General features: G+C 39.6%; 1 protein-coding gene across 6 annotated transcripts in view; it reads right to left on the bottom strand.

The window, feature by feature from the left end:
• The window catches only part of gbf1 (golgi brefeldin A resistant guanine nucleotide exchange factor 1), a 142,424-nt gene that overhangs the window by 31,291 nt on the left and 87,796 nt on the right, over positions 1–23,337 (bottom strand). For 4 of the 6 annotated variants that reach the window (XM_088086837.1, XM_088086838.1, XM_088086841.1 and 1 more), the window contains 17 exons: positions 19,652–19,706; positions 17,695–17,730; positions 15,855–16,002; positions 14,916–15,145; positions 14,497–14,665; positions 13,098–13,309; positions 11,590–11,688; positions 11,243–11,437; positions 10,301–10,493; positions 9,431–9,568; positions 9,251–9,339; positions 8,942–9,144; positions 7,617–7,740; positions 5,221–5,346; positions 1,998–2,080; positions 1,621–1,857; positions 696–789 (listed from right to left, as the gene is read on the bottom strand). In XM_088086837.1, the coding sequence (XP_087942963.1) occupies positions 696–789; positions 1,621–1,857; positions 1,998–2,080; positions 5,221–5,346; positions 7,617–7,740; positions 8,942–9,144; positions 9,251–9,339; positions 9,431–9,568; positions 10,301–10,493; positions 11,243–11,437; positions 11,590–11,688; positions 13,098–13,309; positions 14,497–14,665; positions 14,916–15,145; positions 15,855–16,002; positions 17,695–17,730; positions 19,652–19,706 (2,431 nt within the window). The remainder of the gene's footprint in view (positions 1–695; positions 790–1,620; positions 1,858–1,997; positions 2,081–5,220; positions 5,347–7,616; positions 7,741–8,941; positions 9,145–9,250; positions 9,340–9,430; positions 9,569–10,300; positions 10,494–11,242; positions 11,438–11,589; positions 11,689–13,097; positions 13,310–14,496; positions 14,666–14,915; positions 15,146–15,854; positions 16,003–17,694; positions 17,731–19,651; positions 19,707–23,337) is intronic. The other 2 variants (XM_088086839.1, XM_042501784.2) reach the window with 1 other exon arrangement.

The raw sequence follows: 23,337 nt of genomic DNA, 5'->3' as shown, positions 1-23,337 counted from the left end.
TGATACAATCGTTAAAATCTAACAATAGTCACTTGCCATTTGAGAACACATTTCTGTTTTCCTAAAAAAAATAAAAAAATAAATAAAGGACCATAGGGTGGGTACTATTAAAGAAGAATGGTTACTTTTTTTCTGTTAGAAAATTCATAAATGCTCCTAGAACATATGGATCTATGTTTTGTTGATTCTTTTTCTCCTTGTTTATTGTTTTTGCTGTGTTGTATGTTTGCAGGTAGTGTGATAACTGTGTGATTCACCTTGGGAAGAGGTATAATGATGCACTTAATTATTGAAAATAAATAAATAGAATTAAATATATACAAAAAAAGAGCAAGTAATCCTGTGTCTTATTTTTTTGCTTTTTAAAAGTCTAATCTGTGCTTCTAAGCCACATTAAACAAGTGCAGCATTGATAAATATCAACAAACCGAAACAATATAACTAACATATCAAAGGAGGATATTTCCATTTGTATTTTTCTCAATTCATTATTCTAACCCAAGCTGCAAACAATGTTAACTAATGTGTCTTTTTGTGGTTCTCCGTAAGATCCTGTCCTTTAGTTTGTGTAGAAATTGTCCCATGTTTAAACATGAAAAACATGAACTCTGATGTCCGCACTCTACTGGTGAAACAAACTGGAGCACATTAGAACAACAGGATGCTGTGGAGTGCTTTTTGTGAAAGTGCCTTACCTCGCTGCTCAGAGTGGTGAACTTGCACAGGGAGATGATCAAATTGTCGAAAACATCACTGAAGCCATAGTGAGCTGCTATCATTGCACATTTCCTACAACGACACAAAAACGTGAATATACACCTTAAACAAAGAAAAGGTCTGATCCAGTGTTGAATATGGGGAAATGTATTTCATTCCTTTAAAACCAACTGCTGTCACAGAAGCTCACTTCTAAGAACAATCAGTGAACTGGAGAGGGTGGTGAGGCTGGCACCATGTCAGATTCTCACTCAGAGATTACTGAGGCCATTAGAGTTCACAATATCAATATTATAACAATATTTATGGTAATTGTGAGGGAAAGATAGGGAAAGATATCCTTTAAATCCTTCTTTAATTTGTCTCTTTTTTGTGCAAATGAATTACACAAAAAATATGAGTGTTGGGAGGTGGAGAGACAGTCTATAGCTGTAATTCTACAAAATCACACAAAAACAGCAGTTACACTAAATGGTAGTGAAAAGGCATCTGGATGAGAGATAGAGAAACAAATTTCTCTGGGATAGAGAAACAAATATTTAAAGAGGTGCTGGATTATTTACACAATATAATTTTAAGTGTATTATTAAGATGATATCAATATTTTACTTTTAAATATCATGGCTACTGTCAACATCAGTTTATAACAGCACCTCTAAAGAGTGGTTTTACTTATGACACAACTAGCTCACTTAAGAAAGTCCTTAACTAAACAAAAATTATGCACATTTTAACAGCTGCAGCTGTTTCTGAGGTTCCCTGGGTAGAAATGTGTCAATGGTAGAGCCAAAGCATTTTTGACTTTCAAATTAGAGGCAAAGACCGATGAAACAGTTAAATCCTCATTCAGAGTGTCTCACTGTTCTGACCACTGTAGCTGCTAACTCTTTTGAACCAGTATACCTGAAGCCGGTGATGGCCTTCTGGATGATGTTGTCGTCCAGGCTCTTGTCAAAGACGTATGAGAGGGCAGCAATGGTGGGACCCCAGGTCATGGTGAACAAGTCATGGTCGTAGCTGCCGGGTGGCAGGTGGAGGAAGATACCTTCGGGCGTGGCGCCACGGTGTAGCAACACACTCCATACGTAGTTCTCCTTCACTAACCCTGTCTGCTCATCTGGCATCACAATCTCCTCATTCCTACACAGGAGGAGAAAAAGCAAGTCACTCAGGGCAGTTTGTCAATGGCTATAGTGTGTATGTATGTGTGTACATGTACGTACAGACAGAAAGACAGACACACAGAGAGACAGATAGATGGATAGGTGATAGCAGCTTACTTAATAGCATTGTAGATATCTTCCAACATGTCCTGGTCAAAGTCTTTGTTTCCATTCACTCCTTTCAGGTTTTTCTTGAATTGCTGTTAAATGAAAACACTGCAGTTAGCTGTGGAATCATCAGCTGTTTTCCTGGTCAGACATTCAAACACCTCTCATGCTTCTGGGAAAAAAATTGAATGTAATAGTTCCACCATCAATGTGTCAGTCAATGCTTCATATCACAGGAGCTTAACTCAGACAAGTAAGCCTCTGGCATTCAGTCTTCATCAACCCTGCATCCTGCAACCAACAATTAGATGGGCTGTTTTGTGGAAACACATTCGCTATGTGTTATATAATATGCTTTAGCTGCAGCGTTAGGAAAACAGGGATTAGAGCCAAGAGCCTCCTGTAAATAAACAGCACAACCCTGCGATGACTGACGACCTCAAGGCTGGGTTTGATGCCTCAACTAGAGAGAGTCTGTACTACTGGCAGGTAAGAGGAAGGGAAACATTAGCTTCTCTGCAGGGACACACAAAGAAATAAACACTGACAGAGAGAGCCAGAGGCTTTATCTTTATCTGTCACACCCACATCAGGGACTCCTACTGTCTTCCACTCACACTTACAGTCAGTCACTATCAGAGAGAAGCGTTTAGAGCGAACACACAGGCCACTAAATCAGGCAGGAGGCTGTGTTTCAATGACACAATGAAGATTAAACAGCTGAGCTTACCTGTACTGTACCTCAGTGAACACAAGGCCTCTCACTGTCACATCCTTGGGAAGAGGATCTGATTTATACTCTGTGATGCTGGGCATAGTTTCCCCATTTCAAAAATAACCAACACATGCTGCAGTGAATACTACACATTACAAGCTGCTCAGTAACCCATGTGCGAGGCGCCACTTTTATTGGCCCTCTCCAAACTATTGAGTGGGAGCCTCTGCCTGTTGTCTGAGTCCGGAGGTCAACGAGCCTCCTACACCAAACCACAACTGACCTTTAGGGAATGTGTCGGGATCATTTAAACTACATACAGCACCAGCTGAATGATGAGGTATGATTCGAGTCTTTTGACAAAGTATGTGTAGATAAAAGAGAGTGAGACAGAGAGTGAGACAGCACGTGCTGGCTAGCGTTTGTCAGTGAGAGTGGCCCACCCACAAACTGCTCGCAGGCCGCCCCAGAGGCTCTGTTTAGTCTTTAGCCGCTGTCAATCACAGACAGCAACAACAGACAAAGAGGCGGCAGATGAACAGAGAGCGTGTTTAGGATTTGTTCACCTCTCAGGCGGACCACCACTGCCTACAGCTGCTGGCCATGGGCTTTTGGAGCCACCAAGCTGCACAGCCGTCACACAGGAATGGCATGTCATCAGACACAGTGACATTGCCCGGTGAGTGACACATATACCATATAGCTTTTGCCCTTTTCTGAAGGAAACCTGCAAACTAGCATTTGCTAAAAACAAATGTGCATTTTTTTGTTCTGCATCTTAGTCTCTTTCAAGTTTGGATTCTGATGCAGCTTTGACAGGAACAAGAAATCCTGCTGGACAGAACCACATCCAACAGTCTAGTCTGGCCTCTGGCTCACAGCAGAGGCTTGCATCATTTCTCAAAGTTCATACTATATTTCTAATGACTTAACCCTTCGAAACTGCCTTGATATTTTCAAAAACATGGGAAGAAGGCAATAAGCAATCAAAAAAGGAATAAACCCCTTCAAAAAAGCAAGAAGTTAGCAAAAAGTAAAAGAAAAATTACGTGAAAATTAGCAAAAAAAAGCAATGATGGAAAGGTAAACAAACAAACAAAAAAACAGACAATTATGTGTAAAAATGTGCTTAAAAAACATAATTCTGTAAAATTATCACACCATTACCATAATTATGGTAATGATAAACATACTTTTGTCGGCATTTTTGCTTGAAAATCATTTTCCAAATCTACTATTTTTTGTTAAATTTGAGGGACATTTCTTGTCAAGTTGCTCTTTGCCTTTTTTCACATTTTGAAGGAAATCAAACCAATTTGCTTATGGTTTAAACACTTGTGAAAAGCTTCTGAATGTAGCACAAACACAGTGATTTTTTATCCAGATTTCAAAGGGTTAACAAGGTTAAGGCCTTTGCACACCAAATCGGTATTGTTTGTAAGGGCTTTTTTAATGGAATAATCCAATCATGATCAGTAAGCACAGAAACCTTAAACAATGAGTCAATGAGTTTTATTGTTCTGTTGGTTGCAAAAATTTGCAATTTGAGAAAAAATGCTGTCACTCTGTCTTTTGCTCCCTCTCTCTCATCGGTTCCCTAGTTTCTCTTCACTGCAGCTACTTCCCTGGCTGTCTCCACTCTCTGCCCTCGCTGAGCTGTCCTGCCTCTCTTTCTCCACACTGTCGCACTCTCCCCCAGTCTGTGTGCAATTCTCTGTCACACCCTCCTCCTCATCATCCAGCTGAATGTGACTATCTGACCTATAGAAAGTAGCAATCTGAGTTATGAAATGGTACTTTGTGCCGTGCTCATCTGTCTGCTTGCAGATGCATATGTCCTGCAGTTTAGGCCACATTTCTTCACTACTTCTTGGTCAAACAGCTCTCTAAAGTTTCGACAGTCAAGAAAAAAAATAAAGCCCAAACAAACCCAATAAAAATCAGCCCTGTTCTGAAAACTTGAATAAAGTTTCAAGGTCAGTGTGTTAGAGTGAATGACACAATGAGATATTGTATTTATTTTTTAAAATACTGACTTAGTGTGTAGAGGCTTTGAGCATGTTTGAAGTGGTAATTTAAGTCCTTCACCACTACCACATTCTAACATCCCTGTGCCTTCATCCTAGTGTGAGCAGGTCAAAGAAATGGAAATATGAAAGGGTCGGCTTCCCAAATTACACACAAACCTTGCCTCACTTCTCTCTGTGGGGATTGAGATAGATAGTTCTGTTTCTGTTTGGACCAAGGTTTTGCAAGAGGCACCTCTGTAAGTTGGGCCGCAACAAAATACAATGGAGGTGAATATCATTTCATTCATGTAGCTCAAAGCACAAAAAGCAAGACATTTGAAATACTCAAACCCAATTACAAGAAGGATTATCATGGTTGTGTTTGGACAAGCTACAGATCTAGTTATCTAATCTATTCTAGTATATCTAGTATCTAATGTTTCAGTGGAGCTGCTTCCACAGAAAACTGTGAGTGTGTGAATGTGTGCAGGACAGAGAGCTCACTTACCTCTATCGTCATGGGGATGTTCTGCTTGCGGACATTGTGGTTATGCTGGTCAGTGTTCAGCATTATGACAGCGTAGGCCAGGGCAAAGCCGGCGTCATTAGTCATGAAAGGAGAGCCGTTCACTTTCTACAAACACAGACACATACAGTACGCAAAATCAAACACACATCATCACATGTTTTGTGCCAAACCCCGACACAGGGACTGTTTTAAGAACAGCTAACTTTGTCCCTTGACTGAATCTCACCTTGCATATCCTGCTGATGTTCCAGTGAGCACATAGAGTGGAAAACTCATTTATATTGTCACTGCCTAAAATTACTCATCAGCTCATTCAAGGCCTCTATTTGTGTCTCTGTGGTGAGCCAAAGAAAAGGACATTACTAGAAATAGTTTCCAGGTCACATGCTCCTTCTGCTATTCTGAGAAGTTAAATGTTCCCCTTGTGGAGTTTACTCATCATTGTGTATATGTGTGCGTCTGTAGTAACACTTGTGTCATCCTTTTACTATAACCTGCATCATGTGACAGTGTTTGATTCACATTTTATCCCTTTACAACAGCTGGAATTATCTGATGATGGACAAGTCCATTTGAATTCTGTGTGTGTGTGCGTGTGTGATGAAGGCAGTAGGAAACTAATTTACCCACATGAATTGGAGAAATAGTTTTGTTCTAGGATGTTTTGTATATAAATGACAAGTTTGCAGAGATGGAACAAAGGAGTCATTGTTCAAAGGCCACAGGTAAGTCTTAAGACTTGGCTATAAAGTCACGAGTCAAGGCCATGTCATAAAGTGTTAGGTGTCCTAAAAAGGTGATAATGGAATTGGGACCAGCGGCAAAGTGAGGCTCACTTCAATGCCGGCCATCTGTCGAAGACAGATCATGTCTAACAGGTAACACATGAATTTCTGTTGTTTAGAAGAACATGAAGGCAACCAGATATTGAACATAAAGATTTCATTCTCATGCTGTCAGTGTTGAGGGTTCCTTGTTTTTCAGTTTGCACAAGCTAACTATTAAATGCCACATCCTAGCTAATGCTAAAGCCATAACTTGGACAGGAACATTCATGCTACATGCAAATTCCTGTTTTTCTAGGAAGCGTAAAAAGCTAAAATAATTCACTGCACACGTTTGAGTTAGGTCATTCCATGTCAAAGTCCACGTGACGTCACAAATCATTGGTGTAAAAGTCAAGATAGTGTCTTTTTATAATTTTGTCACTGGGTTTGTGCATCCAGTCTGACTCACATCCAAGGTCTGTAACTTGAGTCCACATCTCTGCATGTACACATTCTCAGTGGTGGAAGGCTGAATCTGAATCTGAAGGTGAAGGTGGTTGTTGTTTCACTTGAAGCGTAATCTCTCATTCTGATTGGCTGCTGGATATTACTCAGTATGTGTACATGCACAAAAAATCATTCTGCCCTACTCTCGTTTACTTGCAGCTCTGCAGAGTCTGACTAACCTGTCATTACATGTCACTTATCACATCAAAATATGGAAAAAGAAAAAGGCTACAGCTATTGGTCATTCAAAACAGGATTTTCGACAGTTTCCCCCACTGGTAGACTTGTTTGACCATGTGAGTCCAGCCTCCTCTTTCATTCCTTCAACCACCTTCTTCAAAGGTTAGTGCTGTGATATTTGTGCATTTCCAAAAATCTGTTGATATCCAAATCTTTCATAAAGTTTAATGCAGGAGTGTTTCTTCTTCTGACCAAAAATGTTGCATATTTTTTTTGCATGCATGCATCTCTACCACAGCATTGCAAACTGTTGGTGAGTTGGTTTGTGTGCAACTTATCCATGACAGAGCAGACTGTAAACAGACCAGCTGCCGTATGTTGCAAACTGTAGTAAAAAACCAAAATTGAGATAAATATTCTGATCTGACTGTATACACATACAAATAATGCTACATGTTACATCCTACATATAGCATATCCAACATGTCACAGTCAGAAAATGATAAATTCTGAAAACAGCCTGATTCGGAGTATTTAAAGGGAATATGTTGTTGTTCATATGACCTGCATCAAACTCAGAATAGTGTCATATCTGGAATAAACAGGAAATATTGATGTGCATGTAACTGTAGTTACACTGAAGTGATCATGTTCTGATTATGTTGCTGACAGCCAAGATAATTCTGCTTTGGGTTTTGAAAGGCTGTCAAAACTTTTTAGTTCATTGAGTTTAAGACTTTTAAATAAGTGAAGTCTGCAATAATCTAATCCATGAATCAAAAAGTTTCACAGTCTGCTCTAATGCTCAGGAATATTGTGCTACTAACCTTCTTCTCTTAACCTGAATGTCAAAACGCTGCTGATACATAGTAATAGAAACAAATTCAGACAGTTTTGGGAAGTTGAGAAAATGAGCCTTACATGCCAGTTGTCTGTGAAGGTTTCCAAGAGTCTCTGGATGACTGGAGCCTCTCCAGGTAGTCTAAAGGCCTCGAGGTAGAGTCGCAGGGCCTCATCAATACGAAGGCCCTGAAAAGTGAATGTGCTGCAAAAAAAAAAGAAGAAAAAAATAATACATATATTTATCATTGTTAGAACAAGCTAAAATTTTTGAACAGTATTAATATCAAACATACACAATACATCTAATGCAGGCATGTCAAACTGGTCCACAGGGGGGCCGGTGTGGCTGCAGGTTTTTGTGCCAACCAAACAAGAGCACACAGTTTGACCAATCAACTGTCTGAAGACGGAGATCAGTTGATTAAATGAGTCAAGTCTGGTGTGCTGCTACTTGGTTGGAAACAAAACCTGCAGCCACACCGGCCCCCCTGTGGACCGGTTTGACATGCCTGATCTAATGGGAACAAAAACCTTTACACCCTTAAAGAAGTATTTATGCTACATGTGCAGAGAAAACAGATAAAAAGGACACTTTTGCACAAGACAACTACCAGAATGTTATACGCCTTATCAGACCAATAGACCCTCTCGCTGGTGGGTGATGTAATCTAGAATGGTCCATTAGAAACAATGATGGCTGGCGATCTGGTATTTCAGTTAAACAGTAAACTGAAACATGTTTCTGAAAACATTCATGGTGAGAAATATGACACTCAATAACAATCTTGGGTTATATTCAATCAGCGCTGCTTAGTTTAACTGTTTGGTCTCCGTTTTTTTGCTCTCAGTTCTCACTGAGCAGGAAGCGGTATAGTAACCCCTTCCTGTTCACAAATTCTCGCTATTACAGCTAACACGGCGTTAAAATGTGTTTTTTAAAACAGTTTAGGAGACAACCTAGGCAGTAACATATTCTTGATTTGCAAACGATGAGCACTGCCTAGTTTTAGCTTTTAATTGTTTTGTTTTGTTTTGTTGTTTGTTGTTTCCGTTTTTGAGGGGGGGGATAAATCTCTTGATCCAGCTCTATACTCTTAAAGCCAGCGATGGCAGCAGGGTTAGCAGGCTGGCACTACGAAAATGCCAAGGGAAGCCTGCAGTTTGAGCAACAGCCTAAGAGCCAGTGAAACTCCATCACTATGACGTAGATTACGTTAATTATGTTTTGCCAGTGAAGAAAGAGGGAAATCCTGGCACTGGTTAGATGGAGGGACGTTTACAACAGTTCATCTACACATACGACCCACATGTTTTGATATGAAGTTCATTGAAAATTGGATAAGTACCCTTTTAAAGATCAGACTGTAAAATGACATGTTTCATGTCCTGGAATTTCACCCTACTTGACAAAGCTGTCCAGGAGCTCCATGTTCTTGCGATCGCTGATGTACTCTCCTATCATCTTTTTGTCCAGACGGGGGTTTTCTCGGAGCCACTGGGCCACCTGGTTGTTGTCTATGGGGTTACTGAGGAGGCCTTTTTCCTGCAGGAACTGGATTCCCTTCTTAGGCTTCTGGTTGAACTGCTCAGTGCCTGTGATCAGCAGCTGGGAACATGACAAAAAAAGCAGTATGACAGTGTGGCAGTAGATTTTATTATAGGTTGTGGATGTGTAATGTTACAGCAAATCTACATCAATCCTTAACACTCACCTTTTTCTTTGTTCTAATTTCTAGTAACTCTTGGGAATCAGGTAAACATGACGAGAAACGTTGAGGCTTTTTAGGGACTCTCTTCTCAGCTGGGAGAAGAGAATAACATTTATATCAGCTTCCATCTGAATGATTTGGGAGAACTTTACAGTCAGACTATATAAAAGATCACAGTCTCACCAGTGTCACTGTCTCCTTGATCCTGTCTTCCCAGTCTCATCTTCTCTGCCATCAAATGGCCACTGGTTGGTGGACACACTGGAGCGTTCTCAGCTGGTGGAAGACTCAGACTGTTGGTGCTGCCCAGTCTGTTAAGATCTGAAGACAAATGGAATGAAAATAGTTCATTTAATAAAAAAACAAAAACTAAAAGGCTTTCATGGCCAGCACTGGCATTTTTTTCGCCAATGAAGCTATTATATGAGTTATTTATCATCTGTAGTTATATCGAATCTATAGATTCGATTATAGAAAAATTTGATTTATTTTGAAAATGTAAAAAGGAAAATAGATAAATGATTATACAACAACCAAACAGACAAAAAATGTAACATTTACAGAAAATGAAAATCCCGTTTTTATACATTATTTTATACTGGTTTATGTTTTTGAGATTGTTTTAGCTCAACAATGAAACTGTTCCATAGCTTCACTCCACAGATTGATATACAAAAACTTTTCCTGCTGGTGCAAACGCTGTAAGTTTTTAAAATTAATTTTCCCCCTATAATCGAAACCCCTTTTTCCAATTGAAATATTTCCTGGTAGTAGGTTATATTAAGCCTTAAACATTATTGTGCCATTTGAAATTCCACAATATCTGTAAATTTGAATAATTTTGACTGTAAGAATAATGAGTGAGGGTGATCAAGATATTCCACATTGTGAATGATCTGTATTGCTTTTTTTTCGAGAATAGAAAGTGAACGAAATGAACTTTTGTAGCTGTTTTACTCAAAGGCATCTTGACAGTTTAAAGAGTGGAAGACTGCCAGTAAATACTAGTAAGAAACAATACAAAGATCCATAAAGTGGCAGTGTGGTTTGTACCAGCTGTAGTGTCTGCTCCGTTGCTGGCTGAAGCCTCTCCGTCGGCCAGCAGTGTTTCTGACTGCTCCTGCTGAGCGGAGCTGTTGAGCACCTTGGCCTGGCAGTGGGCCTCAGTGCTGTCGATGACAGTGAGCAGAGCATCCAGTGACAGGAGGTGGGTGGTGTACAGCTGCCCTGACACTGGGAACGCATTCTGTAGCAAGAGGTGAAAAGAAAAATGCTGTTTTTCCAACAGAATATTGGGATTTATTTGACATAAAACGACCATTAGAGGCATTTTCTAACATCCTGTAAATGTACTGAGATTTAAGACATTGAATAGAAACCTCAATAAAAAAAAACTCATGAAAAGATTAAAGGCAATTTAACATTTTTTTTTTAAGAGGACACTACGGTGACTTGTCTGATTCCCATTGGAAGGTTAATCCACATCGTGAATAAATCTACCCTCTGTATGTAGCTCAGCTCTGCAGATCTGACAGTACAAGCAGGGGAGTAAAGGGTGAGACCGTTGATAATGTGAAAAAAGGGCAAAAAAATATAAAACACCGTTGCAAAAAAATGTCCACCAACACAATATTTGTATTATTTATTGTACTGCAAAGGTGTAATAGGTGTGGTAGAATATATTTGAGGGTTCGTTTATAAAGATTTGTGGAAAAAAGCATTTGATTGAAATATGTTGGTGAAGACTCACAGTCATCCAGGTCATGATAGTTCTGAATGACAGAGAATCTTTGCCAACATACAGTATTCCTTAACACTTTGGAAAGAAAGCCCTTTGACTGGTATGAGAGTATGACAGAATCCCTTGACTGAAGTTTGGTCTATCCAAAAAGGACTCCCACAGTTTCATGTACCACAAAGACTTCATGATATATGTTGATACCTCGAATCTTGAAGTGTTAGCATGCTTACAGAGAGCCAGTGGGGGGGTGTTACCTTGGACAGCAGCTTGGTGAGGTCCTCAAACTGATTGGAGCAGTAGAAGTCACAGTCATAGTTGATGTAGAGTTCAGTGACAAAGCTGGGAATCCTCCACAGCTGGACCAGTGCCTCCAGAGCCATCTCTTTCATCTCATAGGGCATCTTAATGTTCTCTGAAGTGATGATTTCCATCAGCTTCTTCAGGTACATCTGTCAGTTCAGTACACAGGTGATTATTATCAGGTCCACAGGATCACTTTGACCATATTTGGGTTTCACACGAGCCCCTTTAGAAAACATTCCACTGACAGAACATAAAGATCATTTGATTTATAAAAAACAAGAAATTGTTCCATAGTTACCTCAAGCTGAAACTTCAGATGTTCTCTCATGCTTTCAAAAAGCAAGAAGCAAACTCGTATGGAGGAAGCATAAAGGTTCATCCGGTCCACACTCAGCAGCTACAAAAACAGACAGACATCAGACGAAAAACAAAAGAAAATAAAAGACATTCAAACATCAGCATAGGAAATCAGTCCAAATGTCTTTAAATGGCCTAGTCTGTTTGTTTTTGAGAGACGGCGAACTTTGTGAATAATTCAAGTCTTGACAAAAACCTCCCGAACATCTGTATGTTAAGCTATTATTAAGTTATACATTAGCATGCGTTGAACTGGTGGCCTGCAGCGACATGCCTGAGTGCGTCAGAAATACATGGAGTTTTAAGCTGAAACTGCTTCATTTGGTTTTTGATCAGTTTAAATTACGTAAATTATGTTTTCTTTTGGAAAGGTAGAGATCTCTAAGGATAATTCAGCTCATGGTAAAAGAAATGAGCATGTTGTGGGCGAGCAGCCTATCCCCCTATTTGGTCTGCAGTGACAGCACAACCAACAACAACTACAAACAATAAATAAACATTGACACAAAAACAACATCGCAATGTACAGCACAACCAAACTTGACAAGAGCAACCCCAATGAAAAAAAACAGAGGTATAAAAGAGTATAAAAGAAGTGAGGAAGTGGGTGAAGACCTGTCGTCAATTAAAATATTTAAAAAAGGGATTTAAATAGGTCGTGCCACCGGGACAGTGCAATTTAAGGATTATGCAAGTTGACTGCATTGATTGCACGTGGCACAAAGGAAAATTTGAACCTATTTGTATGTGCCCTAGGTACCTTATATCTCTGTCCAGATGGGAGAGAAATTAATTCCTCCAACAGTGGGTGATCAGATGACCATTTCGTTACAATGTAAGGTTCTGCCTCGGCCTTGACATTCATGTGGGGCCACCTGACAGGCTCCACCCAACTAAACAATGTTGCAGACTGAGTACCACAAAAACTGCTCAGGAATGACCCGAGGACCAGGACATAGAGGTCAAGGTGTAGACTGGGCCTAAAAAAATCCCTAGGTACAAATCTGATCAAGTTTTCATGGATCTGCTGGGAATGCTCCAGTACAAGACACCACAGGACACCCTGGGGGTCCAGAGCCCATGTCTTGACTGGTCAGAGCCAAGTCTGATCCGAGGAGGCTGCAACACGGATTGGGGGTTCCTCTGAGGTACTGGAAAGTCCCACAGATGCTCCATCAGATGGGGATCTGCGGACTTCACAGGCCCGGTTGATGCCTTGAGCTCTTTGTCACGTTGTCTGTCTAGTCCGGAGCATTTTTTTTTGGTGTTACATTGCACACTGACGTGCTGGGCGGCCACTGCTGGCATCCACATGAATGGCAGGAACTAAGGTTTCCCAGCAGAACATCACATTATAACAAGATGCCCAATGTAATACACTACCAGCCAGTGCTTTTTATTTTTCAGCTGTTGGGTACTCAGAGCATTCACCTCTACATTCTTCTTTACCTGGAAGAGATGTCTGCAGAGTTCATCTTTGACCAGTCCCAGTAAAGACTGATAGTTGGTGATGTGTGCTGACTCCAGTGCTACAGTCAGCAGCTGCAGGCCCATGTGCATCATGGCGTCAGTGTTGTGGCGGTCATGTGGGTTGGTCAGTGAGATCAGAAATCGAAAAAGCTCCCTTAGACATGGCAGGCCATAAGGGATGAGGGACGCTCCTAAAGGGGAGACAAATTCAGAACTTGACGACAGGATTTTAATCCAACAAGGACAGAAAATGTTCTCAGTGTGAAAGGGAAACATTACTGTACAATGTCGAGCTCAAAGTCAGGCTAGATGCACTCATTTTTGAGCTGAGTTAAAATCAAAGGTACCTACTGCTTGGGAGCTGTGTATCAAGATTAACAAAACACTATGACTGGGCAATACGAGCTAAAAATTATATTGCAAGGCTGTATCTCAATAATTGATATATATCTCAATATATTTAAAACTCCTCAGAAGCCCTTAGTTAATGCTAGAACTGGGAGACAAAAACGAACAGGACAGTCTTTTTTAACCAAATTCTCTCTTTGATTTGACATTATTATAGTAATGATTATTGGTACTTTGAAAAAATATTAACACAATTCCATTTTTGATCAATAATCATTGGTAATGTAGATATAATGACTAGATGGGTAAAGACAGGTATTAAGTGGAACTGTCTGGTAAGTTGTGAAAAGTACATCAATGTACTGTACTGCAACCTTTAAAATCAGAAAAAAACAGAGTTTATTCCATATCACAACATAACAATATCCAATATCTAAGACGATATACAGTCTCATACATCGATACAATAAAATATCTTTATATTACTCAGCTCTAAAAAACACGTTAATGCCATTTTTTCACGTGGGAGAACAGTGGCACAAAGCAGCATAAAACCAAAGCTGAGGTCAGAAAGTAGAAAGAAATCAGAGGTTTTAACCCCTTGAAACCTGGATCGACATCAAATTTTCTTGTGCTGGGTTCAGATGCCTCTCACAAGTAGGCTATTTAAACCTTTAAACTCTGAGCATACCGGTGCAATTTCTTTCCAAAACCTAAGAAAAAAGGCAATGAGCTACTTGGCAAGAAATGATCTGCAAATAGCAAGAAATTAGTGGATTTAGAAAACTATTCTTTTTAAAAAGGTACGGGAAAATGTCCATGAAACTCTATTCATAATTATGTTTTTAAAAATTCTGTTATAAAATCATTATAATTACTAAGTGCTTTTTTCATGTCATTTCCTTGTTTGTTTCCCTTTTTACTTTTCTTTATTTCTTTAAATTTTCAAGTTACTTGCATGTAGTTTGGTGTCATGTTCTTGACAGAAATCCAGCCAATTTGCTGAGGTCTCAGAAGGTTTTATTCTTACCGTCTCTTTGTGTTGACTGTGTGAAACGTACTCCTCTGGGATTGACATAGTCCATGTCATGGACAGAGGTGCTGTCTGACTGCTCTGTGATGGAGTCTTTGTCCTCCAGGACCTCGGGGATGGACTCCACTGAGGCTGACTGAGCTTGTTCAACCTGTCTGTCCTCAGTCTGGGCACAAACAGAAACACAACACACATCACTAGTCACAATGGAAGTTTAAGTCACACAGCAGCTCCACAGAAGAGATGGAGTGTCTCACACACACACAGATAGACCACCAACAACCGACACAGTTTCAGATCATGAACATTGAGATGGGGAATATCTGAACAGAATATTGATTTGAAAAACAGAATGTTTGTGTTACAAGGACTGACTATCATGTTTGTCTCTCGATTGCTATTTCGATCAGCCCTACCTGTGCATCTGGAGAGCCAAGCTCAGTGTCAGGAGGCATGGCAGCAGCGCTCAGGGTGGCTGCAGAAGAGTAACATTGTTCCAGGTCGGAGAGGTCCTCCCTGGAGGTGGCTTTGGAGCACGTGTCCAGACCACTGTCTGTGGTTGTAGGGCTGGAGACAGATGAACTGGCACTGTCCGAAGCCGGTAGGCTGGAGGTGGATACACCTGGCTCAATGAACGGGACGCCAACTAACGAGAGAGAGAAGAAGTTACACAAGAGAACAACACCATGTGCTTTTACAGTTCACCTGTACACACACATTTTTACTTCCTCCTCACCTGTCCGCTAAAATCAGCGGCAATATGGAAAGCAGGGATGCTCAACTTGCTTTGCTTGGGGGGCAGTTTTGCAAAATGACAGGAGGCCAGGGGCCAGTCTCAGCAGCCCCATACATGTTTCTAGGATTACAGGACGTTTCTAGGATTTTAGGATGTGTCGATGACTTTAGGATATTTGTAGGATTTTGGGACATTTCCAGGACAAGGGCATTTCTAGAATTTTAGGACCTGTATAGGATTTTGGGACATTTCTATCATTTTAAGACATTTCTAGGATGTTGGGAAGTTTCTATGATTTTAGGATGTTTTCAGGTTTTTTGACATGGTTGGGGGCCAGATTTTTCCCACGGGCTGTAAGCTCAGTACCTGCTGAAAGGTCCACAACAGTTTCTTTATGCATTTGTTTGCCAAAAATGGGGTCAATATGAGAAAATTCTTCATTAAACAGGGAATGATATCTCTTTCTACTGTTGACACTAACAGGATTTTTCGAAGAACACAACATGCAGCTGCAGAATTTGAGGTATTTTTAATAGGTTCTATAGGAGGTTCTGACAGCTGAGGATGGGTCACTGATGACTGATCACAATATGTATTATCACAATAGTTTGTCTCTGACCTGAAAGGTTGTTGTTGCTGAGAGTACTGGACTGGGTTGAGTCCATCTGACCAGAAGGACTTCGGACCATGTGGCGTGGTGGCCTTGGCGAGCGTTTCTGCTTCTTCCATTTGGATGACTCGCTCATCCCACCTGCGCGCATCTTCAGCTGGAGGAAACAGAGCAGATCAATGAGTGAAGCATCTCCACACACACTGTACTGCTGGACGAGCATCACTCATTAAGGCCATGATCAGATTAGATGCTTCACTTCACAGATGGACAACTTTTTTTTCATTTGAACCTTTAGCATAAAGATAAAGGGGATGAGGGGTTACTTTTCTGAAAGGAGAACTCTGATGATATTATCCATCAGGGTGTGTTGCCATGTGTTTTGGAGTACTACTACATATATAAAGAAAGTTGTATAATGTCTTTTGTGGTTCCAGATGAAGAAGTGCTAAGTCATTTGAGTCAGCGTCAGTTAGGATTACAGACTACAATGAACAGTCCATGTTTTAGGAGTGCAATGCTAAATCAGCTAAGCACTGTTTGAAATGGACTGTCTTAAATAAAACACATTTCAGCATTTTTTTCCTCCAACAGCACATACTGAACTGTCCCAGGGCAGCTCTACAGAAGTTATTTGTGTGTTCTATTCTTATTACTTCAAACTTCAATATCAATAGTCAACACAATTTTTCACACCATATTGAAAAATTCACATTTAGGGCATCCAAGTAAAAAAAATGTATTTAAAGATTAATATAACAAGTAGGGATGTCTCAATTGAATCACTAAGTGAAATTGAGACAAGAGCCAAATAAAAGTATTTTTGGTTTGTTTAGAATTGAATAGAAAATATCTTTATTGTCCACCAGGGTGGAAATTTGTACTTTGGTATTTTTGTAAAAAAAAAAAAAAAAAAAAAAAAAAAAACTTCATAAACTAAGCAGTGTTGTATCCATACCGTGGGAAATAAAGACTGAAACTGTTTCAAACTTTTAGAACTGATATGTATTGAAAAAAAGATTTTTTGACAACACTACAACAGTATAGTTACTTATGGTCAAGCTCATTTCAATATCTGGAACAAACAAATACCTGACCTGATTATCCTGTACGAAAAGGGCCAATGAACATAAAAACATCAACTAAAAAGATGCCCTTCTGGTTACGAGGGTTACTCTGATTCTCTGAGAAATGAGTGGTGTGCCTCCTTCTGGGGGGTTACAGACAGAAAACTCAATCTGATCATGGCCTATAGGGACCACAGCTTCAACTGTGGATTAACCAACAGGTCCATTTAGAAGAAAATGCACAGAAAAACAGCACTGAATTTACATGCACACAAATACTGCACACTAGGAAGAGCCATGGTCTCCTCTGCTTTCATGTGGGCTGCTGTCAATTTAAAAGCTTCTGTAAAGGTACTGCTTCAGTGCAGGGGATTTTTTTTTTTTTTAATTAACACAAAAACAAGCAAAAAAGCTATCCTGCCACAGCTCACAAACTACATGAGCGGCATGATGTATAGCAGTGAGACAGATGCATGAGGCTGTGAACCCAAAACAAAATTCAAAACAAAACTCAACAACATTTTACATGTAATATGAACATTCACAAGCACAGACATGACAGAGTGAACTGTGGTTAACTGGATAAAGACTGTCCAGAATGATCTACATCAGCTGATCTGTTTCTCAATCACAGATGATCATTTCTTTAATAAAGCACGTCAAGTTCCTCCTTCTAGCCACGTCTAAAGAGGTGGGAGGTTAGTGAGGGCTCTAAAAAAGAACAAGAGGAAGGTTACGGGGAGGGATTGTCCAGCCTAAATACTGAAAGTCATCTTTCTTACCTGCACTCGTTTGTTTTTCCACAAGATATTGTAAGCCTCAAAGAGAAGGGGAGCGGGCAGGTGCCCGTGATTAGTGATGGGTAACATGTCAGCAGTGGGACCATCACAAAACACACTGCAACATACATGTATGTGCATCGTGGGAGGGGAGGGGAGACACAAACACAGCCAGTGTAGGCTCTAACCACAGCTAGCTAGTGAGCAGGCAGTGTGAGTGGATGGGCAGACAGAACATGCAAAAAGCAAAAACTGCTGCAACAACTTGTTCCAGCTCAATATTCAGCTCTCACAGAAATACTGCATAGAGAACAGCAATATGACAGCCATTTAAACAAAATGCCAAAATGGGGAAAGTTGAGTCAGGGTGTATTTACACAGTGAGCAGCCTGTTTTCATCATCAACCACAGGACAAACAATAGTGAAAGAGTTGAAAGAAATGAAATGAAAACCCAATTTTCGCCTAGCCCTTCTTGGGACTGTCCAAATTCTCCTCAACCTGCCTTATCAGCTTCTCTTTCAATTCCTCATGTAAGGAGTTGACATGTCTGAGAAGGTGGTCCTTAAAATAATAGTGTCAACTTTGGGTGGGGAGATTGGTAGGTAGCTACCTCGTAAAGGAAATGTATTTAAACAGCAGCATTTGATAATTGCTGTATTTTATTTGTATATATCGCTGCTCAAACTACACTTTTTCTCCTCGATGTTCTTATTTTTATTCTTTAGAACAACTAGAAAGTGTAATAGTAGTAAAACAAAAAAGCTGCTTGATCTAAAAAGGAATTCATTCAGTTATTTTTTTATAAATTGAAGTGATGAGCATTTTTTTTGAAACCCTAAAAACCACAACAGTTTAATAGCCACCAAATGCATCCTCATGTACTCCTACCTACAGGCAATATTAACCCTCTGATGTCAGTGCATTGTGCCTGTGGGCTTATAGAGGGCTCTCACTCTATGCTGCCCTGCACAAAAGTATCCTGAGTGTGTCGACTACAGCATCAAGTCAACGGTAATAAAAACAGGCAGAATCTAGGGTGGGTTTCCATTAACACTCAAATTGCGCAAATATTGTGAATACAAAATACGCCTAATGGAAACATGTCAATTTAAAAAAAAACTCCTAAAAGTCTTTTGCTTTCTCAAAGTGGTATTTCAGGCAATCCGGAAAGGCCACATTTCCATATTTGGAAAAAAACTACAGTGGTATCACCTTCCAGAATTCGCTCATATGTGGCCGCTCCCACAAATAAGGGGCTTGCCTTTCCATTATGGCTCCATAACACACCTACATGACCTTGGATTGGAAATAATAACAGCTAATGTGGTGACTGCAATAGAAATAAAGCTGCCAATGTTTTGAACATCCATCACCGTGCTTTTTGTAATGTCATTGTCAGAGGAGATGTCTCAGAACATCACCCAGTGGAAAAGCAGTCATCTCACAAGTGTGTTTTAACGACATTTCGAAAATATCGCTCAAGTTTTACACAAATATGTAATGTAAACCCGCCTACTGAGAGATGGGTAACTCAAACTGAAAACTTAAAGCTCCTAAAACCAAAAGTAAAGTGAAAGGCCAGGGATGAGATTAGCAAGGGCTGCATTGTTGGGAACAGGTGACAGGAGTAGGACAACCAGAAATATTGAGTAAAATGCTTATCCAGATTTAATTCCTAAATATGTTGTGCATCATGGTCATTTTACCAAAGATAATGTCAATTAAACAGACTATTACAGATGTCAATATGCAGAATAATGTGGCCAATCTTGATCCTGAAATTTCTCAGTCAGTGAAGTGATGCTATTCCATCGATAAGTGGATTTCACAGACAAAACTTTGAGACAGAAACCTCATGAGTGAACAATGATGGGAAAACCAAGGCAGGACAGATAGAGAAAAAGACCACAATTACAGCTAGCACATGAAATAAGCATTCAACATTTCAGTCTTTTTACCTTTTTCATGTTGGCAGCCACATAACTCTTAGCCTCCTCTTTGAACTGTGGTAGTCTGTGAGAAAGAAAGAAAAAAACATATAATCAAGTTATGAAAATGTTTATAAATTGTTGGATCTCACTTCTCTACCTAGCTGGCACCTAAAAGAACAATAGAACAAAACACTGCCCACCCGCATAGGCTTTAAGACTTAATATATTCCAATTTATCTCCCAAACAATCAAAAACTATTTCTGGCAGCATTATAACTGAGCTTAACTCAGTCTGGCAATGTGTAAATAAACTGTGCAAAACTACAACAAATTGGGTCCTTCATTTTCCATAACTATGCCCAACAATTAGGAGGGCATCTAAAATCATTCCCCGCTTGGAGCAATAACAGCGTACACACCCTTTCTAATATATTTGGGACAGGGGGCCTTCGCTCATTCCAAGATATTCAGAAACTCTTTAATTAGTGTGGAAGCTTATGCATTCACACTATTGTTCTTCTTTTCTTTATTCTTATCCCACCTTCCGTACGTTTTTTGGACCGCTACTCCTTCTGCATACTTTGTGCTATTTAAACCATTCAACTATCAGAACGTTCAGCTCGTTATGGACAATATTGAAATTACTTTTCTCATTTCTGCTCTTCATACTTTCTAAAATATTATTAAAAATTACTTTTTTTTTAAAACTTTTTTTCCCATTTGAACGAATGGGGAAATTTTTCAAATTCTCTTCAACCCACTCCACTTTCAAAGTCTACTGCTTCCGCATACTTTCAGGTAGAGACTCCATTTAAACTTTAAACGGGTTCCAATCCCTTTATCTCCTTTGGTATGATTCAGCTTTTTTGTATCTTTTACGGTTTTTGAGTTTTGGCGATTTAAGTTTTATGCTTTTTTCAGACGATTTCTGTGTTTATAATGGACACAACGTAGGTATTTTTGTCTTCTTTCACCTCATATACTCCTTTAAGCCAGGTGTAATATTTGTATGCCTTTTTCTTCCTCAGAGCAACAAGAGATCCCCTCCAGCTCCCATTTGCTGCAATGTAAATTTCTCTCATCAAGTTTGAGCCAAACCCAGATGGAGGGACATTTTGCAACTGGATTTTCTCAGTAATTTTTCACTTTAGCTACACATTTGACACATCACTTTCTTCAGTAACATCTTGTGGTGCTCATTGTCCACTCATTTTGACAGCATAATTTAAAGTTATGTCTGTAGGGTGTCTTTTTTAAGCACTTCTTTTTTGTCTTTTATCAGTTGTGACTATGACTTGTGACTGTTAGTTACTCTTAATTGGCATTTGATTTGGCAAAAATCAAACCTTTTATCCAGAAATCTGAAGCACTCGGTTATTCACTTAAACTTCATCCATCGCACTTACTATACACCTCACACTCTACATAAAATTAAAGCCATACCATCTCCTAACTGTAGTTTAAGCCCAAATAAATCTATGGGCACTTTCGTTCATATGGTCTAGGGGTGCCCAGGGGTTCACAGATTTTTGGTGGAAAGTCTCTAATATATTATCTAACATATTGGCCAAACCCATTCTGTTCTCCCCAAATGTTCCCCTGCTTAAAAACAGCTCTAACTTAGAGCTTTCCCTCTTTCTGGCTGGCCTCATCACTGCCAAAAGACTTGATGACTCATAGATGGAAGCCTCCTCATTCACTATCTGTACAGAACTGGCTGTTGGACTTTGTTGATGTTGCTAGCATGGAATGCTGAGCGGCAGAAATGCACCATGCCAAAAACAGATAATGTGACTTGTTGACCGACACCATCAATACTCTTAAGTCGTTGCTATGATTTTTTTTTTTCTTTTTGCCAATGTACAGGGTCCCAGGGGTGGGGAGGGTGGGCTCTTGGGGAGGGCTGGAAGGAAGGGGTCAAGGGTATATAAGAAGATATCTATTCTCTGTTCCCTTCACTGCCATTTCTTGCCAAAAGGGAGACCAATTAACTTCATGTTTTCCCCCGCTTCCATTACTTCATTTTCTTTCAATGTGTGTTATATGTATGTATATGTATGTATGTATGTATGGGCAGTATGTATGTACATATGTGTATGTGTATGTGTATATAGGCGTACATATATTTACTTTATTTTATCTATTATTATTATTATTTTCATTAGTCTTTTTTGGGGGGGGTGTAACTGTACTCATGATGGCACATATTTGAGTCTCTCCTATTTTTGACTGGATGTTTGTATCACCACATCTATCTTTTTTGTATAACAATGATAAATAATTCCTAAAAACTTGATCAAAAAAAAAAAAAGAAAATGTTTGGGAAATCATCTTCTGATAGTTATATATCAGTGAATAGCAAAATGTTTTCCAAGACTCATCTTTACACATACCGGAAACTCCAAACTCAGTGCAAGAGTTTGCAGTGCAAACTTCAGCCTGAACTAGATACAAAACGAACTGAGCTGGAAAGCTATGTAGTGCAGGAAGAGGTGTAGCTCTGAACGCTTTCAGAATTTCATTTGAAACTAATTGTTGCCCGCATGTAAAACCACTGCAGCTATGGCTTGGGAACTGTATGTGATGGTTGACAGCTTGTTAGCATCTTTAAATGAATTTGAATGCTACAAATCCAGTGCAGCCAGGGAAAAACAGGTTTCCCTTCTTTATAAATTTATTGTAGGTAATTCTAAAGAATCCTCTAACAATAAGAGGTTGGGTTGGTCTGCAGACTTAGATGAAGAAAATATTTAGGATAACTGGAAGATAGTCTGCCTAAATGCACAAAGTCAGACTATCAATATCGGGTTTAAGTTGATGCAATTCAAATGGATTATGTGTTCATATACACTGAACAAAAATATCAACGCAACACTCTTGTTTTTGCTCCCATTTTTCATGAGCTGAACTCAAATATCTATAACATCTTCTACATACACAAAAGACACATTTCTCTCAAATATTGTTCACAAATATGTCTAATTCTGTGTTGGTGAGCACTTCTCCTTTGCCGAGATAATCCATCCCACCTCACAGGTGTGCCTTTGGCTGGCCACAATAAAAGGCCATTCTGAAATGTGCAGTTTTGCTTTACTGGGGGGTCTGGGGGATCAGAAAACCAGTCAGAATCTGGTGTGACCACCATTTGCCTCACACAGTGCAACACATCTCCTTCGCATACAGTTGATCAGGTTGTTGATTGTGGCCTGTGGAATGTTGGATTTTATTATCTGTCTTTCTGCCATTTTCTTCCCTGTTTAAGAAACTCTAGAGTCTCTTAACTCATAGAGTGCCATTGATATATATATATATATCATTCAAAAGCAAATGCTTGAGTGCCATTGACGTGTACATACGTCAAAGTGTGTTTTCGGCGGCTGGCATCAGGGGGCGCTCTCAAGGTCCCTGTATGTAATTTTGGGGCTGCTGGGATTCGTAGTTGTAGCACAAAAGACGGTAGATCAAAGCTACCGTCATTGTGCTGTACTTTGCATATTTATTTTACAATAAAATAACATTTGTAATACAATTTTCAGATGTCTTTTATGTCACTGAAGGCAAAATTATAACATTCAAACAAACGTTTTTTTCCATGATGAAAAAGAGAGTTTGTTCTTTCATTTGAGCTATTCCATGTTTTCAGAGTCTGAAAGATGACTCAAAATGGCCAGAAAAGCTGGCACAAGCCACTTTCCATTATATAAAAGGGGTGG

Source organism: Plectropomus leopardus, chromosome 13, assembly GCF_026936395.1.
Source record: "Plectropomus leopardus strain MGB_pleo_1.0 chromosome 13, ASM2693639v1, whole genome shotgun sequence".
NCBI classification, from domain to species: Eukaryota; Metazoa; Chordata; class Actinopteri; order Perciformes; family Serranidae; genus Plectropomus; species Plectropomus leopardus.
This window is presented reverse-complemented; position numbering and strand designations above follow the sequence as displayed.